Here is a 13,462-nt window from a genome sequence, read left to right on the forward strand (position 1 = left end):
TCTCTCTCTTTTAACTGAAAAAATTAGGCTGTGTTTGGTGTGTTTGTTTGTTTGTTTTTAGCAGTGTTTGGTGTGTTTCTTCTGAATTTATTTACATGCTCAAGTAACGCTACCTAGGTGTATAAATGAGCCGAATCAAACCGAGTAAGTATGAAGCTCCATTATGATAATATTATTCAAATTCAGACTCGTCTCAAGTTTGAACAAAGCTCGTACAATTGTGCTCAAGTTCAACTCTTACGATTTTTTCTAGCTTGAACTTGACTTGATTAGACTCAATTCATTTTTTTTATCGAAATTTTATAAATGACTTAGCTTAGACCATTTTTCAAATAAACTTCAACTTAAGTTTTGTTAATAGATGTAGATAAGGCCAGTTGATTAGGATAGTGAATCCACCCTTTTTCCCAAAATTTGAATACCCCTCTTTGTAGGTTTAATTAACTTGGAAAACAATTAGGCTGTTGTGCTTGTGTACTTTGTGGTAGTGAGGTACAAATGACTCTACATATTCTTCGCATTCGCAAATTTTTAATAAAATAAAAACCTTGGGTGGGTGTCCACGGTTCATTTTAGGGTGTCCAAAGAATCTCTAAATTTTCAGTTTTGGAATTGGGTCTAGCCCCTGCAAAACGCAAGGATCAAAATCTCCATATTTGGGCTCATCTATACAATCCCCATGCCAATAGATGATGTTCATATATTTTGTTGTTATTATATCTGAACTGTCCGTACTATCATGCAAATTTTGCTTCTCGGCAGGCACCAATGCATGAATGAAACATGTTCGGTCTTCTTCTTCTCCTTCTCTCATCGAGATGTGAGCATATGCTATTATTATTATTATAAATACAGTGTTGTTCTTCAGTCTTCCACAAACCTCCCACAAAAGCATGCTCTCACTCAAAATTAAAGAGGCTGTAGATGAGAGTTGCAGGAAGCTGAACCTATTCATTGTATCCAAAGCCCAAAACCTTTCACCCCTTTTAGCATATGGCTCTCCTCTCTCAAATTCTCCAACACTCCATTGCTCTGTTTAAAAGTCGTATGTGAGAATTGGAGGGGACTAAACAAATTACAACCTCTCTATCTCGATGAGAAACTCCTAATTTGTTTAGTTTCCTCCAATATCTCATTTCCGGCATCTAAACTAAAAAAAATTCTCGGTTATTACTCCATTTAAAAGCCATAAGTGAGAGTTGGAGGAAACTAAACAAATTAACCTCTCAATTTTGTTTAATTTCTTCCAATATCTCATTTCCGACATCTAAACTGAAAATTAGTGGTTATTTCTCAATTTAATAGTCGTATATGAGTGTTGGAGGGTACCAAACAAATCAGCATCATATTAGTGATTACAATTTGTTTGGTTTCCTCCAACATCTCATCTCCGACTCCTAAAGTTTTATTGGACGTATGGGTGGCTAGATCCTGAAAAACAACATTGTGAGGGGAGAAAATTGCACGACAGTTGAGAGAATTTGTAATCCTTCCTACGGACAGCAATTGAAAAGGAAATGAAGGAACATATAATGCTGTGGACTCAACACTATCTGAAATCAGTTTAACTTTCCCTCTACCTAGAACGGGTACACCTCTACCATTTGCTATAGAAACTAGTGATGGTGTAGTGTAGCTTTCAAAATTGTATAGCTTTGAATATTGATTTGTCATGTGATCAGTGGCACCTGAGTCTATAATCCAAAAATCATGAGAATGACTAACATTTAGAGCAGTTGAAAGAGCACACATAATACCTGGAACATCTCCTTGAGGTACACGAGACTCAGCTAAGAATCCTGCAAACTGCCCAAGGAGAGCAGTTTGATTTTCTCCCGTCAATACTTCGCTTGTGCTTCCTTTTTTGGTGTGAAGATAGGCTGAGAATTCATTTATCAAGTTAGCCGGATTGGCTGTGAAGTTCATCAGCCCATCAATTGATGTAGCAGCAGCAGCATGGTTTTTGGTTGTATGTGATCTGGTTTGTGAGCCCTTGTAGTCTCTTGAAGGCTTGTTCTCAAACTTTGGCTTCAACTCAGGGTGTAATATCCAGCATCGATCTATTAGATGTCCAATATTATTGCAGTGTAAACACTTCAGATCTGGCCTTTTTCCCTTGTACACTCTATCTCCAGATGACTTGTGGTTTGTCACAAAAGCTCTAGCCTCAGACACACTAGATTTGATGTCAACATTCATGACTTTCCTACGTACTTCTTCTCGCTGGACAGTAGTGCAAACACTTGCAAATGATGGAAGTTCGGGGTTCATTAGAATATGGCTTCTAAGATCTTCATATTCAGACCCCAAACTTGCAAGCAAATGAAAAATTTTGTCTTCCTCAGACCTTTTTAATAGTATGGCAGCATCGATAGTATGTGGTCGATACATATCTAGTTCGTTCCACATATTTTTCATGCAACCGAGATGATGAACAAAGGATTTATCACCTTGTTGGATACTTGCAAGATTCCTCTTAAGTTGGAACACTCGAGCTGCATTGTTTTGATTGCCATACATATCTTTGACTGCCTTCCAAAGGGAAAGAGAAGATTCTGAAAAACTGAAGATCTCAGACAGCTTAGGATCCATGGAGTTAAGGAGCCACGACATGACCAGTTGGTCTTTGCACAGCCATGCTTCATACTCCGGAGACGAATCTTCAGGTGCCTCAATGGTTCCATTAACAAATCCGAGTTTGGATCTTCCTCCAAGGGCAAGAGTTACTGCTCTAGACCATGGAAGATAGTTAAACTCATTTAACAACACAGAGCACAGTCGTTGGTTTGGGTTGACTTCAGCTTCTGGAAAACTAGAAGGAGGTGCTGTGAAGCTTTCAGCTTCAGAGCCAAAAAGATTATCTTCTGCCATTATTGAATGGCATGTACAGAAGAAACAAAGGAAAAAGAAATGGAGATAGGCCGGTTAAGGTTCCAGCTCTGATACCATATGGAAAACGATGGGAAGAATATTTTCTTTCATAGTACTTTTGTTTACAATATTACACATGTATATATGAAAAAGCTAGGAAAGGCTAAGGTTCCATTGAAAATTCGCTGATGGAATTACCAGGCTTCAACTAAGAACACTTGCAAAAACATTTACTCTGATTTATGAAAGAGAAAGGAAACTGGTTCGGCCAAGAATAATTGCGAAGGCGGAACAAATTGAAAAAACACAGCAAGCCTCAGACCACAGCTGAACCTCAGGGAGAGAGATAAACAACATATTTGAAAATCCATCACCCTCACGAGATCAAAGCAAACTCTACACAGAATTTTGGGTCCCCAACAATCCTTGGTCAATAAAACCATTGAAGCCTTTATAAATTTTTTGAAGAATTACAGATTGTTGACATGGAGGATTCACAACACAACACTGTAAAATTTATATTTTAAAAAATAAAAGAAAAAAAGAGAGAGTCTAGCCGCCCGGCTGTACTATTTATATATATATATATATATATATATGTTTTTAAAAAAGGATCCGCCTAGCTATTAGGTGGTCACGTGTCAAAAATACTATAGCTGCGCGGCTATACTATTTATTTATAGAAAAAGGACCTGCCTAGAGAATAGGCGCCCACGCGTTAAAAACAGTATATACGTTTTGGCTATACTATTTTTACAAAAAAGGGGAGTTATAGCCGCATGCCTATACTATATTTTGAAATAAACATTTACAAAATCAAGTATAGCCGGTCGGCTATACTTCGGCTATACTATTTTTAAATATATATATATATATAAAACTCGAGTATAGCCGGCTATACTATTTTTAAAAATATATATATAAAAACTCGAGTATAGCCGGCTATACTATTTATAAAAAAACAAAAAGCCTAGAGAATAGGCGTCCACGCGTAAAAAATAGTATAGGCGCTTGGCTACAGGTTTTTAAAAAAGGAGAGTATAACCGCGCGGCTATATTATATTTTAAAATAAACATTTACAAAACCAAGTATAGCCGTCTGGCTATACTGTTTTTAAAAAATAGAAAAAACCCAGCCGCGCGGCTATACTATCACCCACCTTATGTTCAAAATTTTAAAGACAAATATCCCATTGTAAAATGACTTATGGTCGTCATCAAGCTTGCCAATGCGCCCATCAAGTCTCTTCTCCTCATTTGTGACTCCAAATCTGAAATCGCGAATCAAGTCAAGTTGCCCAAGTAGCTAATCAACCATTTGCTTTGAATCCTCAAACAATGGATGATGAATTAGTTTGTTTTAGAAGATTATATGGATTATATTAGGGACGAAAGGCAAATCCCATGACACTAATCAGTGGAGAGACAACACAAAACCTTTGATTAAAGAATATAAGGATTTGCAGGGAAATAAGAAAAGAGCACCTAAACCTAATAAGGAGAAAGCATTAATATCCAATGGATATCCACTTTTTTTATTCACAACAAAATTAAATTAAATAAAAAGCGGATTAAGATAATGATTATGGAGAGCACATTTGCACCATATATATTGATCAAGATTTCACATGCACTTTTAATGAACATGAACGTGCAAATGGCACAAGTATCATACAGAATTCAAAGCTTCACGAACCAAGCTTAAAACCAACCCTTGGTCTCTCCTCTCGGCCTTCCTTAAATAGTTCCCACAATCACATGTGGTCATGTTCGGTGACTAGAATTGGATTGGAAAGGATAAGTATTCTTCATTCGTACTAGTGTTCTGGGTTTATATGGTGACTTCCGGGTCTTGAGTTCAAAGTCAAAAGGTTGGAATAATGAGATTATGTATCCCACATTATTTTTTCGTGAGATAAACTATCATGCAAAAATACACATAATTAGATTATGATGAAATTATCTTTTATCATATCCACATTCATTTTTTTACCACCAAGCGTGATATTGAATTAAAATAATCCAATCTCACTACTTATCCTACCCATCAAACAAGGCCTATGAATTGTTGACACTCACAACATTAAAAATCAGCTGAAACCTCGAGAAAATGCTTCTCAAAGTCGTCTTGGTAAATAGAAGAACCCAAATCCACTAACAATTTTATAATATTTCTCATCAAGCCTCTGTCAATTACTTTGTCACTCCTTTATCCATGCACAAGCTCAACAAGTGTATCCAAAAGCCTAGCCTGAGTTTCCTCCACAGGTTCAACCCAAGCAATATGAACAAGGGGTTTTGTGAATAACAATATTTCCACGGGCAATAATGGTAATTCAGATACCAACTAAACTAAAACAACTGGAAATTCTGTTCAAATTTGGTTTTTTTTTGTTTTTTTTGTTTGGGTTTTTAATAGAATTAATTTGGTTTTGAGTTTATTTATAGTACAAGTAGTCTGGGTGGGTATCGTTAGCCTATTGCAAAATGCAAAGACTTGAGATTTCCATGAAAATGTTGCACCTCACAGCCACGGGCCTTATAAACAGGACGAGGACAATCCCTCCCTGCCCCAATAGATCCCATAAATTTCAAGTCAGCCCAAAACTTCCCCACAGGGTTTTACCGAGTCTTATAATTTTGTTTTAATTTGTTGTCTCTGAGATTTAGGTTACATTATACGTATATTATACCGTACGTACATAGTCTATTATATCTGTACTGTCCGTACTATCATGCAAATTTTGCTTCCTGGAAGGCACCAACGCATGAATGAAACATGTTCGGTCTTCTTCTTCTTCTTCTTCTTCTCTCATTGAGATGTGACTCGTGAGCATATGCTAATTATTATAAATACATAGTTACTCTTCAGTCTTCAACAAACCTCCCACAAAAGCATGCTCTCACTCAAAATGAAACACTCCATTGCTCTGTTTAAAAGTCGTATGTGAGAATTGGAGGGGACTAAACAAATTACAACCTCTCTATCTCCATGAGAAACTCCTAATTTGTTTAGTTTCCTCCAATATCTCATCTCCGGCATCTAAACTAAAAAAAATTCTCTGTTATTACTCCATTTAAAAGCCGTAAGTGAGAGTTGGAGGAAACTATACAAATTAACCTCTCAATCTCAATGAGAAAGTCTTAATTTGTTTAATTTCCTCCAATATCTCATTTCCGACATCTAAACTGAAAATTACTGGTTATTACTCAATTTAATAGTCGTATATGAGTGTTGAAGGGTACTAAACAAATCGGCATCATATTAGTGACTACAATTTGTTTGGTTTCCTCCAACATCTCATGTCCGACTCCTGAAGTTTACTCCCACACGTTAAGCTCTTGATAAATCCTAAACTCCGTTGTTCGTCTCTCTGGCGTTCAACTGTTGTCTCAGGCTTCTAATGCTTTTTTCAGTTTGTTCAGTTTTTGCTGAGATTATTCTTTAGTTGGATCAGTTTCTTTTTCTGGAATGAAATAAAAAATAAAAAATTTCGTTGCTGGAATTACCAGGCTTCAACTAAGAATATTTGCAAAAAGATCTATTGTATTTCTGAAAGAGAAATGAAACTGGTTCAGCTAACAATAATTGCAAAAGCGGAACAAATTGAAAGAACACAAGAAGCCTCAGACCACAGCTGAACCCCGGGGAGAGAGATAAACAACATATTTGAAAACCCTCACCCTCACGAGATCAAAGCAAACTCTACACACAATTTTGGGTCCCCAAGAATCTTTGGTCGACAAAGGAATTGAAATAAGTGGTATTTACATTATAACATAGGGAAAAATGAAGCCTGTACAAAAATTGGAAAGAATTACATACGGTTTGACATGGAGGATTCACAACATTGTTAAATACTTGCCTTGCTTCGGGTGGATCCTCAAACTGTTTTACTTTGTCAATTACTCGAAGTAAGATTTCACATAACGAAATTGGAATTAGGATGCAAAAGTTTTCCACCTGGTTATAGGGATGAATAGTCTCCATCTGCGAGTTCATTTTTCCTCTGGTTTGTTTTAGAAGGCGACTACCTCACTTAGGCCGACAGTGCAGGATCTGCTACCCAGCATCGGCATGAAACGGTATTCTCCATGAAAGATTATATCAAAGATTTCATATGCACTTAATTCTCCATGAAAGATTATATCAAAGATTTCACATGCACTTAGTTAACACGAACGTGTATCATAGAGAATTCAAAGCTTCACGAGCTAAGCTTAAAACAAACCTTTGAGGCTATAACCCAAACATGCCACAAGGTCTGTGAGACGAAGCCATGGCAATAATTTTCATTAGCCCAGCACTGGATGAGGGCAAATGGTATAATAGTGATCAAAATTAGATATATGAGGCAGAATATGATTACTTCCAATGATTTCCGCATTTCCATCCATCCGACTCAGAAAAGTTTAATAAACATGAGGGGAGATTATGCAACAAAGAGGCATTAATTGAACTTCATTCGAATCCACCCAAAGCCCGTAATGATCAAAGAACAACATTCCAACTAACCAAATGTAGGATTACAGGCTTGTGCCATAAGCAGCCATAACAAAATAAATCAAAACATACTGTTTCTTCAAGCAAGGTACCTGTACAATTTTCTATCTGTTTTATCCCTCTCCAAAAACTCCCGCTCAATGAGGGACTCGATTCGTTTCTTTATTACAACAGGGTTTGGCAGGAATCGCGCCTGCAGCTGTTTCGTGACCTCAGCAACGATATTATTGTGATCCAGTACACGCCTTGACTTCATGATCCTCACAATTGCTGCCTCAATCTGGGGCTTCCTGTCTTCCTCTACTCTCTGCCTGGTTTCTTGATTTTCTGGTTCAGACTCCCTTTGCGCAACCACAGTACCTATCTTTACCTTGAAGAACTTGCTTGTGAACTTGTCATTAAAGAAGAAGGCATCGTCCTCAGCTATGTCCTTGCTCATTGGCTCCTTCCGAAGAACATTCTTCCCTTTAACACAGGCCAGAGATTGCAGACACCTCTTCAAGTCAGAGGCTGGTATCTCCGTAGCCTGTTCAATTTCCTTATAGGTCAACCGGTCAGTGTTGTTGAATAGCATCAGCACGCACATCTGGTATGTGGAAACATTCAGCTCATGCTTCTGGCCCTTTCCAAAAGTCGTTTTCAAGTCAGCTGTACCCATATTTGTTTGCCAGGACAATCTCCGCCCAGTATGGGTCCCAAGATAATAACTCTTGAACTTTTCACACACCCAAAAAATTTCTGCTGGAAGGTTGCACGTGGCACTTGGCTGAGTAGGCCAGGAACCAGTTGTGAGGACCTGAACAGCTAGTGTTGGGCTATCACCTAACTGATGTCCAACGGCTGAGTAGAATCCATGCATTGTATCCTGAGAGGTCTTCATATCAGTGAACATACCCTCCAATTTAGAAGTGAATTGATATCCACACTCTGTTTTGAGCTTAACAATAAGACTTCTTTCTGCATCATCAGAAACAGTTTTCCCAGAAAGAAGCCTCTTTGCCAAGTGTTGTTTGTAATACTTTTCAAACACATCTTTCTCTTGAAGGTAACGGAAAAGCATCATCACCTTGTCCAGTACAACTTCTACATCCTCCTCACTGACCCCTCTTAATCCTTTCCGAAGCTTGTCATCCACAAACAGAGAAATGAATTCAGGGGACCTGGCATTCAAATTAATGAAGTATTCAAAAGAAGAATTTAGAGCATTCTGGAATGTCTTGTCATTGTTAAATGCCAAATTGATAACTTTGTCATATTTGTCCTTCAAATCCAGGAGACGCTGCACGAAATCTACAGGATCCCTTAATCTTTCTGGGTCAGTAACTAGCTGTTTGCCAGTATCTCGGATGTAAGCAGTCATGACATCTCTGACTATCACAAGTCCGTTCTGCACCCTGCGAAACAAGCTATACATTCTTCCCAAGTCATCATATTTGTCATCCACAAGCATATTAACTAAACCTGAGCTCTCCATATGAACTAGTCTGTTCATGTGACTTTCGATCATCTCCTTTTCCACCACATTTGTTATCTTAGCTTCACTTCTAGCATCCAAGTAATGGGACACTCTCTCCATTTCTTCCATTAAGCGTCTCTCAGCCTTCTTTAAATAGTTCCCACAGTCACATGACTCTATGAACTCTTGAGACTCACAACGGTAAAAATCGGCTGAAACCTCAAGAAAATGCTTCTCAAAGTCGTCTTGGTAAACAGAAGAACCCAAATCCATTAACATTTTTATAATATTCCTCATCAAGCCTCTGTTAATTACTTCACCACTCCTTTCTCTATGCACAAGCTCAAGAAGTGTATCCAAAAGCCTAGCCTGGGTTTTGCTAGAGTGAATTACAACATCCCTCCACAGGTTCAACCCAAGCTCATGAACGGGGGTTTTGTGGGTGCTTGGGATAAAAGTCCTGTCCATGTACATCAATATGTCTCGAATCATCTGCAATGCCTTGTTATGTTCTGCCCATTTCCTGTTCAGCTCTTCCAAAAACAACTCTCCCTGAGCAGCTTCAATTGATTTAGATATTTCTTTTAGATGATAAGTCATGGTTGTCACCAGACCAGAGTAGAGTTTCTCTCCAAATTTGTGCAGCACCATATTGTAGGCATTCCTGAATGTATGCAAATATTCTTAAACATCAGAAGCATAAAGTTTCAAGACGTGAAAGAAACAGTGGTTATAAAGTAAGATTCAAATGCTCTTGCAAGTTATCTTGCACTGATGAGATATAACCCATTGAAAATGTTACTTATTCCAACTTTTTCTACCCACTTTTTCCCCCCAACCTATGTGACCCAAAGTATACACACAACATCAAAGCATGCACCCAAAGTATGCACAGGATCATTCTAAAATCATGAACTACAAAACCCTTTGTGACACCAAAAAACAGAAAGGAAAAACAGAAAAATGATAGGGAATCACCCAAGTAAAAAAAAGGGGCAAAATTAAAGTGCAGAAAGTAAAATGCATGACAGATAACCATCAAATGAACAAGAAAGAAATAGAAGAGAGAATAGTAACATTCCCAAGCATGAATGAGCACAAATTGTAGAATAGAACAGATATCCTAGACCCCTCATGATCAACTGCAAAGATATCCTAGAAACCTTGTGATCAACTGTAAAGAATCGATATCCTAGAAACCTCATAATTGAACTTTGGAACCAAATATGCCTACACTCTCCAAGATATTCCAACTCTTTAGACAACCTAGAACCATGCACTTTCCTACCATAAAAACCCACTCTAAGCTCTCACCCTATCAATATGCAACAAGACCATAAGGCCATCAGTTAGACTTAAATCAACATATAATCTGAAAAATGGATCAGCGAAAATAAAACAGATGAAAAAGCAATTCTGCACCCGGAAAGTAACTTAAGAGTAAGGGGATCAAACTGACACGAGTTACTAAAAACAGAGCCATCAAAACCTAATAATGCTCAGAAATAAAGTTATCCAACCATTTCCAACAGACCCAAACAAAAAGTGACCTTCGAATCAGTTTCATCAATACTTCAATACCCAAAAATAGATCATACATACATATGCTAGGTGTAAGCAAAAGTCACAAACCTATAAAGCTCTTCGAAGCTAAGCCCGCTAGCATTGTGATTGTAAATTTCGTGAATCGCATGCTCCAGGATCTTCCAGGTCTTCTCTGCGTACTTGGGATCAACCACGACCCGATGCTTGAAGGCCTCAATTTGGAAGTTCCTCTTCTTCTGAGCACTCATTTCACAAATTTAACTTATCGCAGGTCCTAAATACTCGATAAAACCGATCCTCAGTTTGAATCGAACCTGAAAGAAGCTTCGCAAACCCTCAATCCAAAACCAAAAGACCCAATTGAGATTGAATGGTTTGGGTTCGGTGAGAAAACCCTAGCGGTTGACCCGAATTTAGAATACGATCGAACAAAATTAGAGCATGAGAAAAGGGTTTTGGAGCCCAAGGGGGTTTGAGATGAAGAAATATAATAAAATTAGGGTTTCGGAATGAAAAGGGGGATGAATCAGTGGAAATAAAGCATAAATTGGGGATGATGATACCGGGGAGGAAAAGAGAGAGAGATAAGAGAGAGAAAATGACGAAGGCTGTATTAAAATATTGCACTTCTAAGAAGTTGTTTCATTATTTCATCTTCTTTCTTTTTCTTCAGTACAACAACTCTTTTCTCGTCTTTAGGTCAATTTTGATTTGAAAGCAAGCACACTGAGAGAGAGAGAGAGAGAGAGAGAGAGAGAGAGAGAGAAATATAAAGACCATTCAACCCCCACTTCCCCTTCAGTCTAACCCTGCAAATGGATGGGCTCTTTTGAGAATCCAACTCTAGTAACGTATACATGTGGGTCGCCGCCGCTCACTCGCCTACCCACAGGAGCTAAAAATTTCCCTCTTAAAACACTACGAGAAACTCTTTCTAACTTTCTTTTTTGGGCCTTTTCCATTTTTTGCTTGATATATGTCATTTTTCTTACACTTAAAACAATGTCATTAATATATTATATAAGTTAACTTTTGCTTTCCAACTTCACCCTTATTAAATATATTCAATTTATTCAAAAAAAATTCACAACTTTTTTACCATCATTTTTTTTTAACGTCAATTATTTTTTTCAAGAAAATGTCTAATTTTTTCAAGTCCCTTTTTTTTAAAACACAAAGGACTTTTTTTTAATAGTAAAATATCTAAACCCTTTGTGTTTTATAAATTTAAAAAAAAAAAAAACCCAAACATTTCCTCTTTAAAGTATATATTTTCTTTTAAAAAAAATTGATGTTAGAAAAAAATTAATAAGATGGTAAGAAAGTTCTGAAATTTTTTTGGATAAATTGAATACATTTAATAAGGGTAAACTTGGAAAGCAAAAGTTAGCTTATATAATATATTAATGACATTGTTTTAAGTGTAAGGAGAATGACATATGTCAAGCAAAGAAGAGAGAAGGTCCAAAGGAGAAGGTTAGAGAGATGGTTGCTAGCATTCCCCAAAACACTACCAGCCTCTCCCCAGGCACTTCCGCGTTTGTAAGAGGCTTTTTTTTAGAAAATTTTAAATTTATTTTAAAATTAAAAAAAATAATAGGTAGTTGTGTTCCATAAAAATAGGATTTATTATCTTCTTCTTCTTTTTTTTTTAATTTTTTTAAATATAAAAAAGTATGAATTTATCATGTTATCCTCATTTAATTAATCATTTCAATTCTTAGTGTTTGCATTAATCAATGGCATTTTTGACAGGACCCGAACCAAATTCCGCTTTGGAATTCCAGTCGAACCCTGTACGTGTCCGACACTTGGCAAATGTCGGGCACAATTGACCTAATTGCCCTTTTAATTTAATTTTCAACCTTGACTTCTGCCGAAAATTCGGCAGAGTCTCCCCTGTAATTTGCTCAATCCCAAAATTTCCACCTGTCAGAACGAGCAAAATATCCACACAACCAACTGCCAGCACTTCAATATACATGCCAATAGTTCCATTCTCACCCTAGGGCAATATATCAGAGCAATTCTAATAGTTTACAGAGAAGTGAATCTTTTTACAAACCAACACTTTTGTAACAAGAAGGCGCGGAAGGCAAGATGGCCCGGTGGTGGATTTCCTGTGCACGCTACAGCCTGGGGGAGCAAAACATTTGAAAATGTGAGTGGACAAAAATAAAGGTTCATAAAATATCCTAAGAATATACTAACCCCCATTGTAAAAATATAGTTGAGTAAAACTAAATATCTAAACTACCTTTGAAGCATATTAAAACCAACGCAGTTACATATTTATATAAATATATGCAATCGTATTCAAGAGCAATAAAACTTGCATGAAAGCACTGAGAATCCAAACTTGCATAAAAACACTGTAATCAAATTTGCATAAAAGCAATGTACTCAAACCTTGCATAAAAGCACTGCAATCAATTAAAACTACCACTCGGATGTACCCCTGTAGTTCCATCAATTCCCATGGCAGGTCTCGGCGACACACAGTCTATCCGAGCAAACTGGCAGGATACAGGGGATTATAGTCAGCCTGATCCGCTGACAGGTCTCGGTGACACAAAGTCAACTCGAGCCGCAATGGCAGGATTCAGGGAACCGTAGTCAGCCTGATTCGCAATCCTGGCAGGTCTCGGTGACACAAAGTCAACTCAAGCCGCAAATCCTGGCAGGTCTCGGGACACCAAGTCAATCCGAGCCGCAAATCCTGGCACTCACGGTCCGAGCGTCCCCGAAACTCGTGAGGCAAATGTCAAGTGCACTGACAAAACTGAGGGTAAACTGGATGTCCGTAGACATCTGCATAACTGAGGGTAATAACCATAGATGGGTACTCACGGTGGTTTAAAATATATAACATTTCTGGAAAATCTGCTGAAGAACTGAATTTTTATTAAATCAAGAACTCTGAGAAAATATAATATATAAATATTATAATATTTTCTGAAAGATCTGATGAATAATTGAATGTTTATTAAGTCAAGAACTCTGCTATCATCAGAAAATATAAGGTTTCTAAAAATCTGATAAATCTATGCATTTCTGTTAAATCTGAAACTGTACTGCCACTTTGT

At 37.4% G+C, this 13,462-nt stretch overlaps 1 protein-coding gene across 1 annotated transcript; it reads right to left on the reverse strand.

Annotated features, from left to right (window-relative positions):
- Positions 1-7,304: 7,304 nt before the first annotated feature.
- LOC117623271 (cullin-3B-like) lies at positions 7,305-11,207 on the reverse strand. Its single transcript, XM_034354182.1, has 2 exons — positions 10,464-11,207; positions 7,305-9,495 (listed from the first exon to the last, which is right to left on the reverse strand). Exons 1-2 carry the CDS (start codon positions 10,622-10,624, stop codon positions 7,455-7,457), a joined length of 2,202 nt encoding a protein of 733 aa, XP_034210073.1. The 5' UTR covers positions 10,625-11,207; the 3' UTR covers positions 7,305-7,454.
- Between the last annotated feature and the right edge of the window lie 2,255 nt (positions 11,208-13,462).

This window comes from Prunus dulcis, chromosome 3 (genome assembly GCF_902201215.1).
Source record: "Prunus dulcis chromosome 3, ALMONDv2, whole genome shotgun sequence".
Taxonomy (NCBI): domain Eukaryota; kingdom Viridiplantae; phylum Streptophyta; class Magnoliopsida; order Rosales; family Rosaceae; genus Prunus; species Prunus dulcis.